At 44.3% G+C, this 22,165-nt stretch overlaps 3 protein-coding genes across 9 annotated transcripts in view; 1 reads left to right on the top strand and 2 right to left on the bottom strand.

Moving 5' to 3' along the window:
* Positions 1 to 189: 189 nt before the first annotated feature.
* IFT25 (intraflagellar transport 25) lies at positions 190 to 4,368 on the bottom strand. 4 transcript variants are annotated; one of them, XM_073563728.1, is made up of 5 exons: positions 4,235 to 4,368; positions 3,653 to 3,759; positions 2,503 to 2,571; positions 1,634 to 1,677; positions 190 to 527 (listed from the first exon to the last, which is right to left on the bottom strand). In XM_073563728.1, exons 1-5 carry the CDS (start codon positions 4,333 to 4,335, stop codon positions 429 to 431), a joined length of 420 nt encoding a protein of 139 aa, XP_073419829.1. In that variant the 5' UTR covers positions 4,336 to 4,368; the 3' UTR covers positions 190 to 428. The 4 variants fall into 4 exon arrangements, with proteins under 4 accessions (XP_073419829.1, XP_073419828.1, XP_073419831.1 ...); XM_073563727.1 differs by having other exon boundaries at positions 3,653 to 3,780; positions 4,235 to 4,362; XM_073563730.1 differs by having other exon boundaries at positions 190 to 453; positions 3,653 to 3,780; positions 4,235 to 4,362.
* Positions 3,638 to 17,864, top strand: LRRC42 (leucine rich repeat containing 42). Of its 2 annotated transcripts, none has more exons than XM_073563726.1 (8): positions 3,638 to 3,769; positions 8,789 to 9,240; positions 11,684 to 11,815; positions 12,468 to 12,586; positions 13,179 to 13,267; positions 14,062 to 14,175; positions 16,475 to 16,559; positions 17,160 to 17,864. In XM_073563726.1, exons 2-8 carry the CDS (start codon positions 8,789 to 8,791, stop codon positions 17,417 to 17,419), a joined length of 1,251 nt encoding a protein of 416 aa, XP_073419827.1. In that variant the 5' UTR covers positions 3,638 to 3,769; the 3' UTR covers positions 17,420 to 17,864. The 2 variants fall into 2 exon arrangements, with proteins under 2 accessions (XP_073419827.1, XP_073419826.1); XM_073563725.1 differs by lacking the exon at positions 3,638 to 3,769 and adding an exon at positions 4,382 to 4,519.
* Positions 17,865 to 21,188: 3,324 nt separating this feature from the next.
* The window catches only part of LDLRAD1 (low density lipoprotein receptor class A domain containing 1), a 32,338-nt gene continuing 31,361 nt past the window's right edge, over positions 21,189 to 22,165 (bottom strand). For all 3 annotated transcript variants that reach the window (XM_073563635.1, XM_073563638.1, XM_073563636.1), the window contains one exon: positions 21,189 to 21,668. In XM_073563635.1, the coding sequence (XP_073419736.1) occupies positions 21,526 to 21,668 (143 nt within the window). In that variant the 3' untranslated portion in view covers positions 21,189 to 21,525. The remainder of the gene's footprint in view (positions 21,669 to 22,165) is intronic.

The raw sequence follows: 22,165 nt of genomic DNA, 5'->3' as shown, positions 1-22,165 counted from the left end.
CAGTGTGTGTGTATATATATATATATATATATATATATATATATATATATATATATTTTATACACAATTTGGAATTTGACGTAAAGTAAATGACCTGCATATTCAATGCTGTAAAAACGAAACCCTAAAAACAATAGCAGGAGAAGGTTACCTCCCTTCTCCATATTTGTCGGCATATAAAGTGAAGAATTGTGGTGCCTTTATTTTTTATTTAAAGAATAGAAAGTTTAAACTGTTCAATTTGTAACTGGGCACTGTATAACATTTATTGTACAAAATAATGAGATTGTGTGTCCGCTTACAGAGCTATTCCATAAGATTTCCATCTTCCCTTAATTGCAGAAAACTTTGTCTGGTCCTTGCAGAATCGGCTTGAACCGTGACCTGGGTCAGTCCTTTCCACCGACTGTCTCACATGGTGTGGTCATTCATATTGCGCTCTCAGCCGATACACTGCGAATGGAGACAAAATGATCGTATCCAGAGAGGATCACAAAACGCAAATGAACGGCCTGCACCCCAGGAAGCTGTGGGGAAAGAATGAAATTACATGTTTGGAATATCTGCACAATTTCTTTTTTTCCATGCATATTCATTCACAGCCTCTTTACATATTACTGATATAGGGACTGGATGTTCCAACCCAAGAGATTGAAACTTTCTTATAAAATAAAGAAATTTAATCTGCTTTGTGGCGTCAAAGGGGTTGAACCATAAATGCAAGTTATCCCCTAATACAGGATAGGTGATAACAAACTGATCGTTAGGGGCCCTTACAAATCCTGAGAATAGGGTTCAGGACTGCCCTATTTAAAATGTATTGATGGTCCCACATGTATGTAACTTCTGGATAAGTGATAAATTCCTTTTTTGGTACAACCCCTGTAAAAAGGGGAGTCAGGACATTCAAAACGTTTCCCAGACACAGAGCTTGTTTGTGATCGATGTGGTCCCATATTAATGTCATATGACTACACCAATATGGATAACCAGTCACTGTTAGTGTATTGGTTTCCTATAACTGCGAAGTAATTGGTGCTATATACAAGTGTAAATGTATATTACAAAGTGTCAGCACATAAATTGCACTTTATTTGCTAAAACATTCTATCTGACAATTTGGCCTTGTCTGCAACAGCCAATCAAAATGCACCTTTCATATTTCTTGAGCAGTTCAATAAATGGATACTAGCTAATCTGAGCCTTCATGCTTTACACTGAAGCTCTGCTTATTATATATACATATATATGCCAGTCTTAAAATTCATTAGGCGGCCAGTGCACATTGCTGTAAAGGAAATAAACACTAGGTATGTGCAACCATCTGTCAAAATAATCAGGTAATTTTCCCACATATTGAGGTTTAAAAACAATTATAGAGCCAGTATTTCTGCATTGCGCCATTCCCCTATTATTTTTCCTGGAAATGCATATGAACAATGGCAGCTTGTACAGGGACACATCCTAATTCACAAGGAGAATGATAATGCAGAGTTGTCATTTCCAAGAGGAATAACAGAAGAACTGGACAACGCACAGGTCTAAGGAGAGTATTGTTATTTGAGGGAAAAAGCACGCGTGCCCCAGAAGAGACAAATCCGCTATGTGTACTGGGACGTAGCGTCATACTTACAGCGATCTCCTCTGTTTGGAACTGGCCTTCAACATGCTCAAGTTCTGGAAAGAAGAAAAGTCACATTACATATTAATAGTAATCGTGAATCTGCCACATATCCACCATTTAGTAATGGTGTGAGGATTAATTTTCGGGTTGATATAAAGTTATCCAGCCAAGAGGTTGTAAAAAGGTAAAATGTCAAATATCCAGCAAGATCATACATTTCCTCTCTGGAGGACCCGGCCGGTCTGCACATTATATGGACTGCACTCGTATCTACTGACAGTATGTCATGCCTTATATCCCCTGTGGTGTCGTTGCTGCAGGGGAATTTTTCCTGAGATTGCAGCTGATACTAAAAGTCCCAGTGGTGCAACATTCTGTGATCATCTCAATTTCAAGCCACCCTTCCAGAGAAGACAATTCCTTTAAAGGGAACTTGTCACCAGCAAAAACGCTATTAATCTGCAGATTAATAAAGTTACTAACCTGCCCAGTGCCTGCACGTAGCCGAAGCTGCAAGGAGAAAATTAACATTTATTCCCCCCCGGACACATTCGGGTTCAGGCACCGCTCTGAGTAGGGGGAGCAGCGGATGGAATCGCGCTCCCGGCCCTGACTGACACTGGCGTTGGCTGCCAGTCAGGGCCGGGGGCGTGAATCCATACGCTGCTCCCCCTACTCAGAGTGGTGACTGAACCCAAATGCGTCTGGGGGAGGGGGAATAAACGTTAATTTTCTCCCTGCAGCGTTCGGCTACGTGCAGGCACCAGGCAGGTTAGTAATGCTATTAACCTGCAGATTAACCCCATATCTGCAGACTAATAGCGTTTTTTTTGCGGGAAACCGGTTCTCTTTAACAAAATAAACATGGCTGCTTTTACCTCTTTCCATGCACGGCTCAAAGTTTGTTGCTTCTTTGGATGCACTCGTGTAGACTTTTAAGCTTCGTACTAGAGAAGAACAATGAGAAAATAGCAGATTATATTAAAGAGAACCTGTCAGACGATTCAACCACAGGTAGCATCAATCAGAGACCGGCTCCAAAATTACAAATATCCATGTTTTACTCCGAGATCCCTTACAACATTTTTTTTTATTCTGGCTGCTCACACATGTGCATCACTACCCCTATAGACCTATAGAAGAAAATAGGGTGGCAGTCAAATCTATTCACTACCGTTCCATTCACATAAGGGGTGCTGGGATCCCCGGTCTTGTGAGGGGTCCCAGCTGTCAGACCACCAGTCAATAAACATTAATTCCATATCCTGTGGATAAGGGATAAGTGTGAGACTTGAGACAACCACTTTAACGGGATATTTTCACAATCTTAAAAGGGATTGTCTGATGATTTCCAGCAGGAGCACACTGCTCCCCAACCTTCTGCTTGCTAGGTCAGGCGGTGCGCTCCTGCTTGATTGACAGATCGGACTGTATCATTGTCACACCTCAGGCCCGAACTATGCACTGTCCAGTCTGACATCTTTGCCTCTGTGTAATTTGAAAAGCACAATTGTACTGATGCTGGCCGGATTGGGATTTAACAGTGTGCTCCAGCGAACTCGGCCAGCTTCACAGCAGCTCATAGAAAAAGAGCTTGTAAACAGCGCACATGTTCGTTCACCACTGCAAGACTGCAGCAGTGGCAGGTAACCTAGGCAAAATAATAAATAAAATAAAAAATAACTTTTAATAATTAATTGGTAAAGTTTCGTGTTTTTACCAGCACCCAAATAAGTAAATGGAAATGAGAATTGCAAATGTAACGCTTTAGTCCAAACTACCGGATATTCTGATGCAATGTGTTTCTTATTACCTGATTTCTAGTAGTCCCGTGCTCCCACAGTTCTCGCTTGTGCAGGGCTAGCATCCGATATGTTTCTACAGCATGCCGGTATAACTGCACAATGAGAGCAGCTGCAGTGTAAAGCACTCCCTTTGCTCCAAGTGGAAGGAGTCGGTTGCACTTGCGCCGTCACAATCTATATAGATCAACCTTACCTATTGGAGCCCGAGCTGCAGAAAACTTACTTAATGAACTCTCAAGGGTGATTTTTCCGATCTTCTGCAAGCCGTTCATGCTGATAATGAATTCTTGTGGAAACATTCCTGTCGTTGTCCAAAAAGTCTCTGGATTTCTAGTCAGAGGTGAGAAAATTCTGTAAGAACCAATTTAAGAACACTTTTACATGGCAAAACAAAAAAACTTCTCCAAACATTTACCCTAGAGGCCGGACACCCCAGAAGTAACCTCGCACTGACCGGGGTAATATATAAATCCCAGACATTTTACAGGCTCGATTCCCAGTATTTGGATGACTTTATAGAAACGTGTAACACCTTAAGATTTTTGAGGGGTGAATTGACTTCTAATTCTTACCCCTCTACATTAGAAGGGGCACAAGCCCCTGGGAAACCCCGTGACAGGTCATTGCCTGCTGCTACATGTGAGCTGAACCTGCACCAGAAGAAGCTAATGATCAATTACTACAGCGACCAATCAGAGCAATGCTTTCATTTTCGAACCTGAAGATGTAAACTGACAGCTGGATTCTGATTGGTTGCTTGGGGGGGAATAGCTCCGCCTATTTTCTGCAGAACTGCGCAGCTCACCCGTCAATCATGCGCTCGGCCGGGTGTCTCTCATCGCTGGAGGTGGCCAGAGACACGTGCGCCCCCGCCGAGCTCAGACACAGGTTACCGGCCCGGGTCATGTCACCAGATAGCTGGGAACTCCGGTTCTCCACTTGGTGCTATGCCGTTACTAGGAAACCAGAAAGGTTTTTCCGGAAATGATCACATAACCCGGAAGTGCACGGGTAATTTCTGCTCTTTAGCACCGAGAAGAAACGTTCCGAATGAGAAAGGTTCCGGACGGCTGTGCACCCGGGGACAGAGGTGAATTACCTTGTAATTTATGAGGAGGGGGCACAACGTCCTTGCGAGGGTTAAAACTTTAATATTCAGTGGTGGGAAATGGGCTTTCATATAATTTTACTGCTTTTGAAAACTTTACAGAAAGTGATGTACTCTTCATCACTGCCATTACTTACCGGCATTTAAAGGGTAAAACAGGTTTCAGATTTTTAGAAAATGCCTAAAAAGGCGATTTCCAAAAGTTTCCTGACTTGAGTCGGTGCGGTATCCTAGCAACAAGCCTGTCGCAAATAGGGCTGAATTGGGGCTAAGCTAATGGAAAGCGGAGGTGAAGAAGCTTATTGGGGCTGACTGGGCGCCTCTCCTACATCTTACTGCCATATTAATCAGATTTATGTAATGATTACCGGGGGTCCTACCTGTGGAACCGCCACCGATCCTGAGATCAGGCCTCTTTGATGGAGTGACGATGCACATGCGCGGAGCTCTGCCATGTTTGTCTATGGGACTCCCAGGGGAAGTACAGCGTTTGGCTATTAACGGTAGTCCCATAGACAATTAATGGGACTGAGCGTGTGGATGGATCAAAAGTGTCCTGTCCTGGCGTTAGTGCGGTTCCCAAACTGCTAACAGCTATATGGAGAACGCCCTAAAATATCGGACATCAGGAGATTGGCCAGTTTTTCTACTTCTAATTCCGTTAGGATCCCAGTTGTGTCCTGCAGCAATGACGTCCCCACTCCCCAACTACTAGCATGAGTGTGAAACACTACCTTATCTTTAAACGGGATCTGCCAGCAAGTTTTTGCTATGTAATCTGAAAGTAGCATGATGTAGGGGCAGAGACCCTAATTGCAGGGATGCGTCACTTATTTGGTTGTGTGCTGCAGTTTCACCATAATCCAGTGTTTTATCAGCAGAAAATTATCACTGCAGGACTTGATCTCACAGCAGTCCAGCTAATGTGTGTAACCACGCCCCCCCCCACTAGCAGTTTTCTGCCTATGCACAGTGTACACAGGAGGCTGTTAATCAGGTTTGGACGGGGTTATACACAGCTCAGGATTCAGAACACTGCTGCATCTGCGGCAGAGAAAACTTGGATTCTATCTATACTGTACCAAGCAGTTCAGTAAGTGATACATCGCTGTAATCAGGGTCTCTGCCCCTACATTATGCTGCTCTCAGATTACATAGCAAAAATCTTTTGAAAGTTTCAATTTCAAGAGATAGTCCCATCTTTCTAGATTGTCAGTGCCCGTGGAAACAAGAACTTTCGCAATTTACCGCTTATTGATATTTTTCTTTAGTTTACAGCTTGTTGCCTGAGAGACCGACCATCGCTGCTGTCTAGCTTGTAAGCACCCCTGGTCGGGATTAGGAGGTAACTGCAATTCAGCGATCTTAGCCAGCTTCAAAACAGCGCTTACAAGCAAAATAGAAAAGAGCTTGTAAGCACATGCACAGCTGTCTAGCAGCAGTGGTCGGTCTCCAAGGCAACGAGGTGGAAACAAAATAAAAGCGGTGGCATCTCAAGAATGGCTGAAAAATTAAATGAGCAGCAAATTGCAAAATTGCTTGTATTTACCAGCACAGTGCGGCAATGCTGCGGAATATGTTGGCGCTATAGAAATGAAATTATTATTAATAATACCCATTCTATGAAGATGGGAATAACCCTTTATGAACTGACTGTTCACTTGCTGACTAGTCTATCCCATCTTTTCACAGCTACCATTGTAGCCAGAAAGTCAATGTTATCCACTTAACCTGTCAATGATTATAGCTTTTCCATGTATATGAAAATTCTGAAATATATTTTTAAGACTTGGGGTCTGAATGGGAAGCATTTATAGAAGGTTGTTGAAATATCCAGTGAAGCATCCTCTTCCTTTTTAGACTCTTAGTGGGTCCAAAAAATGTGCTCTGAATCATCTCTTAACATATCCGTAATCAAAAAGCTCCAAATCCCCTGTAGATACATAATTATAAATATACCATGCTAACCACCTACAATCGTCACAGGAGGGCGCATAGGATCTTACAAATACCTTCAATGACCAGACAGGATACAGTGTGCTCCCTCTGGTGGTGACTGAAGGTAGCCAGAAGTGTATCTTTTAAAGAAGCACTCCTCCTCCTCCCATCAATTTTTTTTCCTCTTGATATATTTCGATCATCATATCATACAGCACTGTGTACTTACAATATCTCATTTAGCCTTTCTGCTCAGTTAATTCTTCTGTTTTCCAGTAGATCTATGACCTAATGTGATAAAAAAGGAACCCTTCTAAGCTCTACGCAGAAACAGGAGGTCAGTTATCACTGTATGAGTCACTGCAAAAGTCAATCGTAGGGGGGAGGAAGGAGCAGCTGGGTCAGGAGTTGCAGAGGGAGATGATAAATGCAGGGAAAAGAGACTTCCTGTTTCTACATAGAGCAGAGAAAAGAGAAGAATTATCTGGGTAGAAAGGCAAAATGAGCAATTGTAAGTACACAGTGTTATATAATATGGCTGCAATATACACTGCTCAAAAAAATAAAGGGAACACTTAAACAACAGAATATAACTCCAAGTACATCAAACTTCTGTGAAATCAAACTGTCTACTTAGGAAGCAACACTGATTGACAATCAATTTCACATGCTGTTGTGCAAATGGAATATACTTTATAACAGATGGAAATTATTGGCAATTATCAAGACACCCTCAGTAAAGGAGTGGTTCTGCAGGAGGGGACCACAGACCACATCTCAGTACCAATGCTTTCTGGCTGATGTTTTGGTCACTTTTGAATGTTGGTTGTGCTTTCACACTCGTGGTAGCATGAGACGGACTCTACAACCCACACAAGTGGCTCAGGTAGTGCAGCTCATCCAGGATGGCACATCAATGCGAGCTGTGGCAAGAAGGTTTGCTGTGTCTGTCAGCGTAGTGTCCAGAGGCAGGAGGCGCTACCAGGAGACAGGCCAGTACACCAGGAGACGTGGAGGGGGGCATAGGAGGGCCACAAATGTGCATGTGTCTGCACAAACGGTTAGAAACCGACTCCATGAGGATGGTCTGAGGGCCTGACGTCCATAGATGGGGGTTGTGCTCACAGCCCAACACCATGCAGGACGCTTGGCATTTGCCACAGAACACCAGGATTGGCAAATTCACCACTGGCGCCCTGTGCTCTTCACAGATGAAAGCAGGTTCACACTGAGCTCATGTGACAGAGTCTGGAGAGGCTGTGAAGAGCAATCTGCTGCCTGCAACATCCTTCAGCATGACCGGTTTGGCAGTGGGTCAGTAATGGTGTGGGGTGGCATTTCTTTGGAGAGCCGCACAGCCCTCCATGTGCTTGCCAGAGGTAGCCTGACTGTCATTAGGTACCGAGATGAGATCCTCAGACCCCTTGAGAGACCATATGCTGGTGCGGTTGGCCCTGGGTTCCTCCTAATGCAGGACAATGCCAGACCTCATGTGACTGGAGTATGTTAGCAGTTCCTGTAAGATGAAGGCATTGAAGCAATGGACTGGTCCGCCCATTCCCCAGACCTGAGTCAGATTAAGCACATCTGGGACATCATGTCTTGCTCCATCCACCAACGTCAAGTTGCGCCACAGACTGTCCAGGAGTTGGCGGATGCTTTAGTCCAGGTGTGGGAGGAGATCCCTCAGGAGACCATGCGCCGCCTCATCAGGAGCATGCCCAGGCGTTGTACAGTAGGGAGGTCATACAGACACGTGGAGGCCGCACACAATACTGAGCATCTTTCCCTTATCATGAGGCATTTCCACTGAAGTTGGGTCAGCCTGTAATTTGATTTTCAACTTTGATTTTGAGTGTCAATCCAAATCCAGACCTCCATGGGATATTCATTTTGATTTACATTGATAATTGTTATGTTTTATTGTTCTGAACACATTCCACTATGCAATGACTAAAAATTAGCAACTGGAATATTTCATTCAGTGATATCTAGGATGTGGTATTTTAGTGTTCCCTTTATTTTTTTGAGCAGTGTATTAAGAGAATAAAATCTTTGATGGGAGGAGGAGGGCTTCTTTATATCAATGTTTGCACAGGGGATTTGGAGCTCTGAAAAGCAAAGTTGAAACTGTGATCTAGATATATTAGGAAATTTTTCAGGACAGAATTTAAAGTGATTTTTATAGAATAAATGTATGCCATCATCATTTAGAGACCCGGAATCCGCAGTCACTATATACAGGGGAAAGCTGAGTGTTTTGGGGTATCCATGAATGTCCTATATTATCCCTTTTCTCCTTTTGATATTCAGATGTCACAGTTTTCAGACTTTCGAGGAAATGAAGATACTGGACCTGTCTTTGTGCGGGAGAAAGGTCAGCTCTTTTTGGCAGGATCTCATTGTGACCGGATAAAGACCTCTCCCGTCAGACTTTTCTCCAAAGGTTTCTCAGTGCAACTGTGTGTGAATCAAGGGGACAACTGTAACCCTAAAGAGAAGCCATTTATATTCACATATACGGAGCAGGGGAGCCTGCGATACTCAGCCAAGCCCCTGTTCACTATGGCGCTGGATCTGATCGCGGATAATATTCGGCACGTGGACTCGCTGCTTGGATTTCCTGAGCAAGTTGCAGAGAGATTGTTCACAGCTGCGGAGGCCAGGCTGCAGTTCTGCCATCCCCAGAATGGCCTGGTTGCCCTCCGTAAATTCACAGAGGCTTATGGAGACCTGATGCTCTCGTCACTATGTCTGCGGGGCAAGTACGTTTACACACAGGATTTTGCAGCTTAGGTTTCATTCACATGTGTGCTAGTTCATCCAATAGGAGCACGCTGCTCTTCTATTCTATATTTTTTTTTTTAATCTGTTGGGTACCATAATGGAGACTTGACAGATCCCATTGCAGCTAACGAGGCTCCATTTGTGTCCATCAACTAACACAAGGATTTACAACTCAGTCGGGTAAATTTTATGCATATAGAAAACAAGTTTAAATTTGAGAGGCTAGATTTTTTTGCAGAACGAGATTACTTTTTTAGTGAATACATTTTGTTTGTTTTTTTGCCCATACGACTTTTTAAAATACTTTTTTTAAACCCTTTTGGTATGCTTTTTTCTTTTCAAGTGCATTTTTGTCATGGTGTTTATCTTCCGGATTGTAGTGCAGGCTTATAGCTGGGGTCGTTGCAAATGCAGCAATACATGACTCATACTTTTTTTTGTTTGGTTTAAAAAAGTTTTGTAAATGAGCATCTTTACTGGCAAAATAGTTTTCTGGGTTTTGTTTTTTTCCATACTTAATTTTCCTTTGGCCCCATGTAGTAATTCTGACCCCCGTCCTACTGCTCTTCACACACACATTTAAAAAAATAACAAGATTCTTCTCACTTGTACTTGTTCCCACGGCAAATGACATGATCCTCCTCCACAGCTAGGGTGGTGCACGGCAGTGACGTCCTCTAGGGTTTTCAGAATTGTTAAAAAGTTGTGATAAAGTAGATAATATTGCAAAATAAATAAATACCTATCCCTTTACCTCTGAGTCTCCTGACATGCGCCCTGGTGGTCCCCATTGGTTTTGTGATGACGTCTCCCTCATCACTCATGTGATCGCAGTTTGATGGTGTTTCATTGAGGTTTAGGTTAGTAAGTAAATAAGAAAACTGCCTGTTAGTCATGTTCCAAAGTGTTGTTTTTTTTTTCTTTCTTACTGTGACATAACAGCAAAATGTATCATATTAATATACAGCTTCTCCAAAAATTAGGATATCATCAAAAAGTTAATTTATTTCAGTTTTTCACTACAAAAAGTGAAACCCATATATTATATAGAGTCATTACACACAGAGTGATCTATTTCATGTGTTTATTTCTGTTAATGTTGGTGATTATGGCTTACAGCCAATGACAACCCAAAAGTCATTATCTCAGTAAATTAGAATACGGTAATTAACAAATACACCTGCAAAGGCTTCCTAAGTGTTTATAAAGGTCCCTTAGTCTGTGTTAGTAGCTCCACAATCATGGGGAAGACTGCTGACTTGACAGATGTCCAGAAGGCAGTCATTGACACACTCCACAAGGAGGGGAAGCCACAAAAGGTCATTGCTAAGAAGCCGGCTGTTCACACAGTGCTGTATCCAAGCATATTAATGTAAAGTTGAGTGGAAGGAAAAAGTGTGGTAGGAAAAGGTGCACAAGCATCCGGGATAACTGCAGCCTTGAAAGGATTGTTAAGAAAAGGCCATTCAAAAATATAGGGGAGATTCACAAGGAGTGGACTGCTGCTGGAGTCATTGCTTCAAGAGCCACCACACACAGACGTATCCAGGACATGGGCTACAAGTGTCACATTCCTTGTGTCAGCCACTCATGACGAATAGAGAATGCCAGAAGCGTCTTACCTGGGCAAAGGAGAAAAAGAAGAGGACTGTTGTCAGTGGTCCAAGGTGTTATTTTCAGATGAAAGTAAATTTTGCATTTCATTTGGAAATCAAGGTCCCAGAGTCTGGAGGAAGAGTGGAGAGACCACAATCCAAGCTGCTGGAGGTCTATTGTGAGGTTTCCACAATCAGTGATGGTTTGGGGAGCCATGTCATCTGCTGGTGTAGGTCCACTGTGTTTTATCAAGACCAAAGTCAGCGCAGCCGTCTACCAGGAAATTTTAGAGCACTTCATGCTTCCCTCTGCCGATAAGCTTTTTCGAGATGGAAATTTCATTCTCCAGCAGGACTTGGCCCCTGTCCACACTGCCAAAAGTACCAATACCTGGTTTACACACAACAGTATCACTGTGCTTGATTGGCAGCAAACTCGCCTGACCTTAACCCTATAGAGAATCTATGGAGTATTGTCAAGAGGAAGATGAGAGACACCAGACCCAACAATGCGGACAAGCTGAAGGCTGCTATCAAAGCAACCTGGGCTTCCATAACCCCTCAGCAGTGCCACAGGCTGATCGCCTCCATGCCACGCTGCATTGATGCAGTAATTGATTTTGAGTTGTCATTGGCTGTAAGCCATAATCCTCAACATTGTCAGAAATAAACACGTGAAATAGATCACTCTGTAATGACTCTATATAATATTTGAGTTTCACTTTTTGTATTGAAGAACTTAAATAAATTAACTTTTTGATGATATTCTAATTTAGTGAGAAGCATCTGTATATTGCGATGTGTCATCTTTGTGTGTCTTGTGCAGGTATTTGTTGGTTTCCGAGAAGCTGGAGGAGATCAAATCATTTCACGGTCTACAGAGTTTGGACTTGTCGTGTTGTAAACTGGGGGATGGACACGAGCTGTTTGGACACCTTTGCTCGGAGGCGATGGACAGGTACGGTGATGATGCGTGGCAGGACTCAAATAAATAGAACGGTTTCCTGTTCACTTCAATAGGAGCTGAGCTGCAGTACCTCAGAAATGGCTCCTACAGCATGCGCAGGCACTGTAGTGTTTGTATTCCGGCGTATGTACCCCAAAATTGTATCAATAAGAAATACAGCGTCACGTAAAAAACAAACCCTTTCACAGCTTCAGCGACGGAAAATAAATAAGATACAGGTCTCAGAAAATGGCGACGGTTTTTTTAAGCCTTAAAATAATAATAGCAGAAAAAAAGACCCCATGCAAGTTTGGTATCGCCAGTCATACAGACCCGGGCAATCAGGTTCCCAGGTCATTTTTATTACTCAATTAATGTAGTAAAAACAAAAAAAAAAATATTATTTATTATTTTTTACCGTTTCCCCTAATTTTTTCCCGCTTTTTCAGTACATTATTTGGTACACTGAGCGATGTTATTCCAAATTACAATTGGTCCAAAAAAAGAAAACCCCTTTGTGGCTATGTCGACGGAAAAAATAATAGTCATAACTTTTGAAAGAAGGGGAGAAAAAAAATTGGAAGTGCAAAAATGAAACTTGTCTGTGAATGAGACCGTTAATAGTTTTGTGCCATGTAATGATTCTTGGTTTCTGCCGCCACAGCCTGAGGGCGCTCTACCTAAAGGATAACTGTCTGTCTGACATTGGGGTCCGGAAGCTGACCGCTCCCGTCCGCGTGCTGCAGAGAGGCCTTGGGAAACTGACCCTCCTGGACGTGTCCTGTAAGTCTCTCCTGTGCACTGTTCACATTGGGATTGGATGCAGTAATGTGTTCACATTGCTTCACTTCTGGCTAAATCCTATGATTGTGATCCACCATACAGTGCTAACCACTGAGCCACCATACAGTGCTAACCACTGAGCCACCATACAGTGTTAACCACTGAGCCACCATACAGTGCTAACCACTGAGCCACCATACAGGGTTAACCACTGAGCCACCATACAGTGTTAACCACTGAGTCATCATGCTTATATTTGTTGCTTTGCAGATTTTTTTTCATAAGGCATGTATTTCTGGGTATTGCCACCCATCACAATCCTTTCCTACCTTACATTCTGGCAGAGAGACAGTTGTATATATGTCGGTTTTCTGCAGTCCATAGTACGGTCCCTTCTTCTGTTGCACATTTGCTCCATTTTTTTTGTTTTTTCCCTCCTCCTTTTAGGATAGTGAAATACATATAGAAAATCTCTGTGCACTGATAAAAGTAAGGAGCGGTTCCCCCGATATGTCATCGGTTGCAGAGAAGGTTTGCACACCTTGACTTTCTGCAGACCGTCCATGGTTATGGTTTGCCCTCTCTCCTGTAGGTAACCCAGAGATCACGGAGACGGGGGTGAGCTTCCTGCTTGTATTCAATCAGCTTGAATACCTGGACATCTCTGACACGGGTGTACAGGTAATATGTTGCAGCATAAGCGTGTACACTGGTGGTGATCGACAGCAGCGGGTCCTGTGCAAGAACGATATATGGACCTTCTACAGTACAATGGCTCATCAAAATGCACAGCTCCACCTGCTTTGGGGGTGGATGTGGCCCCCTTACCTCTTGGGCCCCAGGGAGAGTTGCAATTCGGCGACAGCTGCAAAGCCACAGGGTGCATTCGTTAAATAGATCAGTGGTCTCTGATGTGACTGAGGGGGCTGGAGTACTTACCACTTGGTCATCAATAGGGAATACTGGAGTGAGATTTGAGCAAAAAGATTTGCAGCGCCCTGGGCCAGCAGCCACTGCGGTAGTCCATGGTAATGGGACACGACATAGCAAACCTCTCCGTATCTGCAGCAGCCCCATCTTCTCTCTTGATGTCATTATGCTCTATATTAGGCATTCTAGCATCATGGGAGCCTAGTAATCAGAAGGGGTTGGCGCAGGTAGGAGGAAGGTGATAGGTCTGTCCTGGCAGCCATGGTCAACATTTGCAGCCATTTTACCTGGGTCCTGAAAATCTTTTTACTCCACTCTAGTTGCAAGAAAAGTTCTAGTGCTTGGGTCAGCAACCCTTTTGAAACTACAACCCCCAGCATGCCTCGACAAGCCGCAGATATTAAGGCATACTTAGAGTTGCATTTTCATGTTAACTGGTGTGCCGCAGGTTGCTGACACATGAGCTAGTGTGTTATCGCTACCTCCATGTGCATTCCTAACACCTATTCTTTTTTTTGTTTGTTTATTTTCTTTTATCTTTTTAGGATCCCATTGCAACCTGTAAGAAAATCCAAGTGAGAACGGGCCTAGTTCAGTCCATGAAACTTTTAAACCAGTTTGATCATTTGGACTGCAGGACTCAAGGTTGGGCTGAGCAGGTAACTGTGTGCCAACCCTGCCCCTCTGTGCTTTCTCTATTGCTTTATTGGTGGACACGGGTAACCATGAGTGTATGCTGCTGCCACTAGGCGGCTGACACTATGCAGAAAAAGACGCTAACTCCTCCCCAGCAGTATATACCCACCAACTGGCAAGACGCTAATCCGTACTACAGGTGACAAAGTGGAGTTGTGTCACTCTGATCTCCAACCTAGACTGAGAGCACAGTGTGAGGTTGTTGTCACTCTGATCTCCCACCTAGAGACTGAGAGCACAGTGTGGGGATGTGTCACTCTGATCTCCCACCTAGAGACTGAGAGCACAGTGTGGGGTTGTGTCACTCTGATCTCCAACCTAGAGACTGAGAGCAGTGTGGGGTTGTGTCACTCTGATCTCCAACCTAGAGACTGAGAGCAGTGTGGAGATGTGTCACTTTGATCTCCAACCTAGAGACTGAGAGCAGTGTGGGGTTGTGTCACTCTGATCTCCAACCTAGAGACTGAGAGCAGTGTGGGGATGTGTCACTCTGATCTCCAACCTAGAGACTGAGAGCAGTGTGGGGATGTTTCACTCTGATCTCCAACCTAGAGACAGAGTACAGTGTGGGGATGTGTCACTCTGATCCCCAACCTAGAGACAGAGTACAGTGTGGGGATGTGTCACTCTGATCCCCAATCTAGAAACTGAGAGCAGTGTGGGGATGTGTCACTCTGATCCTCAACCTAGAGACAGAGTACAGTGTGGGGATGTGTCACTCTGATCCCCAACCTAGAGACAGAGTACAGTGTGGGGTTGTGTCACTCTGATCTCCAACCTAGAGACTGAGAGTACAGTGTGGGGTTGTGTCACTCTGATCTCCAACCTAGAGACTGAGAGCACAGTGTGGGGTTGTGTTACTCTGATCTCCAACCTAGAGACTGAGAGCACAGTGTGGGGTTGTGTCACTGATCTCCAACCTAGAGACTGAGAGTACAGTGTGGGGTTGTGTCACTCTGATCTCCAACCTAGAGACTGAGAGCACAGTGTGGGGATGTGTCACTCTGATCTCCAACCTAGAGACTGAGAGTACAGTGTGGGGTTGTGTCACTCTGATCTCCAACCTAGAGACTGAGAGCACAGTGTGGGGATGTTTCACTCTGATCTCCAACCTAGCGACTGAGAGCACAGTGTGGGGTTGTGTCACTCTGATCTCCAACCTAGAGACTGAGAGCACAGTGTGGGGATGTTTCACTCTGATCTCCAACCTAGAGACTGAGAACACAGTGTGGGGTTGTGTCACTCTGATCTCCAACCTAGAGACTGAGAGCACAGTGTGGGGATGTTTCACTCTGATCTCCAACCTAGAGACTGAGAGCACAGTGTGGGGTTGTGTCACTCTGATCTCCAACCTAGAGACTGAGAGCACAGTGTGGGGATGTTTCACTCTGATCTCCCACCTAGAGACTGAGAGCACAGTGTGCAGATGTGTCACTCTGATCTCCAACCTAGAGACAGAGTACAGTGTGGGGATGTGTCACTCTGATCTCCAACCTAGAGACTGAGAGCACAGTGTGGGGATGTGTCACTCTGATCTCCAACCTAGAGACTGAGAGCACAGTGTGGGGTTGTGTCACTCTGATCTCCAACCTAGAGACTAAGAGCACAGTGTGGGGATGTGTCACTCTGATCTCCAACCTAGAGACTGAGAGCACAGTGTGGGGTTGTGTCACTCTGATCTCCAACCTAGAGACTGAGAGCACAGTGTGGGGTTGTGTCACTCTGATCTCCAACCTAGAGACTGAGAGCACAGTGTGGGGTTGTGTCACTCTGATCTCCAACCTAGAGACTGAGAGCACAGTGTGGGGTTGTGTCACTCTGATCTCCAACCTAGAGACTGAGAGCACAGTGTGGGGATGTTTCACTCTGATCTCCCACCTAGAGACTGAGAGCACAGTGTGGGGTTGTGACACTACCTGCACCCTCCCTGGTGTATGAAGTAGATCGGTGGGGTGTATACTACTGAGGAGGAGCTAACTTTTTTGCATAGTGTCAGCCTCCTTGTGGTAGCAGCATACACCCATGGTTTCCTGTGTCTCCCAATGAAGGCTCCAAGAAACAGATTTTACGATGAGCACCCAAATTCTTCGTTTAATATACATCCCTCATAGTCAGGAAAGAATTCTAATCTAAAAGTAATTTAATGATCAGTAGTAAAACTATTAGGTCGATGCCACATAAATAGTAAATGAGCATAAACCAAGCAGGGGCGCGAGGCCAGACTTGGAGATCCGCTTAAACTATTTTATTCTTACATTTTAGCTTTTTTGTCAATGGGACCAATTGGTGTCATCTTCCATTAAACCAAGCAAAATCACGCAGTCCCGCACAGCAGCTCAGCACTTCTGTGAGTATTTTAAAAAAGGCGTCAATTTAGACGGCATAAAATTATGATAATTCGATATCCATGATTGGACGCACACTCATTCTTCTAAAATACAGGCTGCTTGGTAATTTTTTTTGTGGTTTCAATGAAAAAAAAACCATTTGTTTGTCTTTTACTGCCAGCATGCATTTTTGGTCCCATAAATTGAGAAATTTGTCAAGCTCCTTGACTGCTCACACTTTTTTTTTTTTTCCTCTTGTGGTTACTCATAAATCTGACATTCCTTTATGATTTATATGTATTTGTTGTTTTAAAGACATCAGTGTGTAGATTTGTGCTCAGAAGAGCATAGAGAGGAGCGGCCTGAACTATCAGAGCTTGTCTGACTGAATTCACACTGAAAAGCAGTGAGCAGCCTGCAGTGTATGAGGAGCCCGCAGGCTCAGATCCGCCCACAAAGCACTTGTAATCTAGTTTGCATAAAGCATTATTTTATTTTATTTTTTTTATTTATTTTTTTTGTCTTTCTGTAATTTAAGTGTGAGTGTGTGTCCAGAAAGTATGTATCAGCTTGAGATTTACTTCCCTGGTCACATATCTAATGTATGTTTGATTCTGTAGACGGAAAAGAAAAGGTAAACTGTGAAGATTTGCAGACACCAGGGCGTTATGAGACTTCTACCAACGGCACGAAGCACCTACAGTTCCACAGACCAGCGGTGGTAAAAAATCCAATCCAAACTGTAACTAACTCGGGACATTTACCAGTGAAAAGGACCAAAGACGAAAACCACATGGGAGATACAGAGTCCTCTCACCCCGCCAAAAAATCACGTGTGGCTCTTACATCAGTGGACTGGGATTTATTGAACTCTTACTGAGCGTCTGAAATCCAGCCAGCTAGAATAATGTCCGTGAGACACCCCTGTACTCCACTACAGCGGGGAACTACAACTCTCAGCGTGTTGTTGTAATCAGTGGGAGCCTCAGACGCGCTTCTGTTTTTGAAAGGCTTGATGAAAATTTGCACTTTGAGCCAAGTTAATCTCTGGACGCTGCCATCATTTCAGATTTACAGCAAGGACTTTAGTGAATTTGGATGCTATTGTTACTAGGTAGAAGACAGAGATTTGGCATAACATTTCTGGGATTGTCCCCTGCTGGTCTCCTTCCTCCCCCGGCATTGTTGGCACAGTACTACACCCTGGTATAAACGCGCGCAATTTTAGTCTGGATGTAACATTTTATAGAATATTCTTCAATGGTAAATGTTTTCTTAGATTTATAGTTTCCTTCATACAGTAATAAAAATTTTTTTTCCATGAAGTGAAATTCTTTTCTGTTCACTTTAATTTAGAAATCATATTTGAAACTGAAAAATCCATGTTATAGGATCTCATTACATAGCTCTTAGTAAGTTGTGAATCGGCATTCTACTGAAAAGGACATTTTGGATGAGGTTTGTGCACTGCTTTCAACCAATCAGCATCACCAGGAGTAATCACAGCCACACTGATTGGCTGAGAGCAGCTAACTGACTGTCAAGGCTCATCTTCCATTCCTCCTCCCAAATGTTATTTTCAGTTGGATGCCAGGAACCCAAACCCAACTTTCTTTTTATTCATTTATTTAATTAAAGGGAACCTGTCACATGTTTTGGCCACTGCCTTTCAGGGCTTATCTACAGTATTCTACACTCACTGGCCACTTTATTAGGTACACCATGCTAGTAAGGGGTTGGACCCCCTTTTGCCTTCAGAACTGCCTCAATTCTTCGTGGCAGAGATTCAACAAGGTGCTGGAAGCATTCCTCAGAGATTTTGGACCATATTGACATGATGGCATCACACAGTTGGCGCAGATTTGTCGGCTGCACATCCCTGATGCGAATCTCCCGTTCCACCACATCCCAAAGATGCTCTATTGGATTGAGATCTGGTGACTGAGGAGGCCATTTGAGTACAGTAAACTCATTGTCATGTTCAAGAAACCAATCTGAGATGATTCGAGCTTTATGACATGGCGCATTATCCTGCTGAAAGTAGCCATCAGATGTTGGGTACATTGTGGTCATAAAGGGATGGACATGGTCAGCAACAATACTCAGGTAGGCTGTGGCGTTGCAACGATGCTCAATTGGTACCAAGGGGCCCAAAGAGTGCCCAGAAAAAATTCCCCACACCATGACACCACCACCACCAGCCTGAACCGTTGATACAAGGCAGGATGGATCCATGCTTTCATGTTGTTTACGCCAAATTCTGACCCTACCATCCGAATGTCGCAGCAGAAATCGAGACTCATCAGACCAGGCAACGTTTTTCCAATCTTCTACTGTCCAATTTCGATGAGCTTGTGCAAATTGTAGCCTCAGTTTCCTGTTCTTAGCTGAGAGGAGTGGTACCCAGTGTGGTCTTCTGCTGCTGTAGCCCATCTGCCTCAAAGTTCGACGCACTGTGCGTTCAGAGATGCTCTTCTGCCTACCTTGGTTGTAACGGGTGGCAATTTGAGTCACTGTTGCCTTTCTATCAGCTCGAACCAGTCTGCCCATTCTCCTCTGACCTCTGGCATCAACATGGCATTTCCGGCCACAGAACTGCCGCTCACTGGATTTTTTTTCTTTTTCGGACCATTCTCTGTAAACCCTAGAGATGGTTGTGCGTGAAAATCCCAGTAGATCAGCAGTTTCTGAAATTCTCAGACCAGCCCTTCTGGCACCAACAATCATGCCACGTTCAAAGGCACTCAAATCACCTTTCTTCCCCATACTGATGCTCGGTTTGAACTGCAGAAGATTGTCTTGACCATGTCTACATGCCTAAATGCACCGAGTTGCCGCCATGTGATTGGCTGATTAGAAATTAAGTCTTAACACACAGTTGGACAGGTGTACCTAATAAAGTGGCCAGTGAGTGTATAATGCTGTAGATAAGCCCCCAATCCGACCTGCAAGATAAGAAAAACAAGCTATATTATACTCTCCCTGGGGGGGGCGGGGCGGTCCGGTCCGATGGGTGGTGCAGGTCCGGGTATGGCGCTTCCCATCTTCTTGCGATGCCGCCTTCCTGCTTGGTTCATGGCTCCCCAGAATCACGCTACTGCGCAGGCATGCTTCTCTGCCCTGTTGAGGGCAGACCAAAGTACTACAGTGTGCAGGCGCCAGGAAAAGTCAGAGAGGCCCAGCGCCTGCGCACTGCAGGAATTTACTCTGCCCTCAACAGAGGCAGATAAGTACGCCTGCGCAGGAGCGCTATGCCGGGAGCGAGGAAGCAAGCAGGAGGGCGGCATCACAAGAAGATGGGAATCGCCGGACCCGAACCTCTGACACCTATCGCACCGGACCGCCCCCGGGTGAGTATAATAAAACTTATTTTTCTTATCTTTCAGGTCGGATCGGGAGCTTATCTACAGCATTATGGAATGCTTTAGATAAACCCTGAAAGGCAGCGGCAGCAGCTTATATCGGTATATATCGGCCAAAACTGCTGACGGGTTCCCTTTAAACCCTCCACAGATATTCTTATTCAAAGGACTGTTAAACAATATATTGTCCCTTTAGTCTAGTCAGCTAAACTACCACATGCGGTATACAATATAAAGGAGAAATCCAACTTTGTAGTTTGTTTCGAGGCCACAAAAAAGTGAGATTGTTATCATAGTACATTAAACTGGATGTAACTTCCGTATTTTTCGGACTATAAGACGCACCGGACCATAAGACGCACCCCAAATTTTTTGGGGGAAAATAGGGGGGGGGAAAATAATGAGTCAAATTGGGGTCCGTCTTACAGTCCAAATTCCGTGGGGTGGCTGTGTTCTGTGGGGTGGCTGTGTTCTGTGGGGTGGCTGTGCTCTGTGGGGTGGCTGTGTCCGTGGGGTGGCTGTGCTCTGTGGGGTGGCTGTGCTCTGGTCACAATATACTTACAAATCTTGTTGCTGCGGTCCCGTGGCGGTGGTCCCAATGCAGCCTCCCTGTGCTCTGCGGTGCGGTGGTGTCGGGGCTCTAGTGTGGCTGCAGCGGGGCTCTGTGCTGCGTGGGGGGCTCCGCCTGCATTTCGTTAAAGCCCGAAAGCCCCCCACAGCTCCGTTGCTGCGACGCGGAGGCCTCCGGACAGATGGCCGCTGCTCAGTTTCAGATCTCCGCAACGAGATCTTGTCCTGAGATCTCGGGAGACGAGATCTCGGGACGAGATCTCGTTGCCGTGATTTGAATTTGAGTATGCGCAGCTCCCGGCGGCCATCTTTCTGGAGGCCACTGCGCTGCAGCAACGGAGCTGCGGGGGGCTTTCGGGCTTTAACGAAATGCCGGCGGAGCCCCCCACGCACCACAGAGCCCCGCTGCAGCCACACTACAGAGCCCTGACCCCACAGCACCACAGAGCACAGGGAGGCTGCATTGGGACCACCGCTACGGGACCAGAGCAACAGGATTTGTAAGTATATTGCGACCATAAGACGCACCCCCATTTTCCCCAAACATTTTTGGGGCAAAAAGTGCGTCTTATGTACCATATTTTTCGGATCAATTTTTCGGATCATAAGTAAAAATCACCTAAATGAAGGAAGAAACCCACCTATTCAGCTGTTAAGGAATCTGAATGAGGGGCAAAACTGTAATTCATAAATGGAAGAAGGTCTGTTGTTGTTTTATTAAGTTAATGAGATTTACATCACTTACAAGAATTACCTTTTTATTGTTGATTTGCTTTCTAAATACAAAGTTAAGCTACTTTTATAAATAGTTTTCATTAAACATTTTTCTAGTAGAATAATTTTTTATTTATGTCAAAGGTGATAGCGGTAAGTAAGCATGAAGTGGTCAAATGTATTGTAGTGCTAACCTTCCGAGGATATCTTGCATTTATGGTGAGGACCACCTGATGGTGTGGATTGATTACATGAACTTTAATATAAGGCTATGTAATCAGGAGTTTACACGTGTAATTAATGTATATACAGATATAAGTACATTAGGCAGTGGATCTGGTCACTTGCACTGATATTCATCCGACCAGCTGACGCAGTCTTGGACTCCATTGCCACATAATGACCTGGGGATGCAGTTGCAATACTGGTAGAGCACTGGGGTACATGGCCACCAATTACTCGGACAGGAGGAACAGGATGCCACTAAGAGAAAGACGTAAATGAAAGTTAGGCCAAGGGGGTACAAAGCCGAGGTAGCCACCATTCATGGTGCACAAGGGAAGAAACCAGGTACTTTTAAATTGGAAAAACATAAGGAATATATTCTAGCTCCTGGTAAAATAAAAATGTTTTCTTTATTCCATAGAAATGTTAAAAAAATTACATCCAAGGCAAAAAAATAGCGACTCGTTTCGAACGTACTACAACGTTTTTTTCTCAAGGCTTTGACAAAGAACGTTGTAGTACGTTGGAAACGAGTCGCTATTTTTTTGCCTTGGATGTAATTTTTTTAACATTTCTATGGAATAAAGAAAATTTTTTTTTTTACCAGGTGGAATAGATTCCTGACGTTTTTCCTGTTTGCCACATAAAGGGTCGGATCATTCTTTCCGCACTTACTGGATTACAACCATTGGGAAACTGGCACAATGTTTTCATTTCTATTTTTTTACTTTTAAACTGGAATCAACAACAGACGT

The sequence above is a fragment of the Dendrobates tinctorius genome, unplaced genomic scaffold, assembly GCF_039654945.1.
Source record: "Dendrobates tinctorius isolate UK_male_01 unplaced genomic scaffold, ASM3965494v1 ptg000396l, whole genome shotgun sequence".
Taxonomy (NCBI): domain Eukaryota; kingdom Metazoa; phylum Chordata; class Amphibia; order Anura; family Dendrobatidae; genus Dendrobates; species Dendrobates tinctorius.
This window is presented reverse-complemented; position numbering and strand designations above follow the sequence as displayed.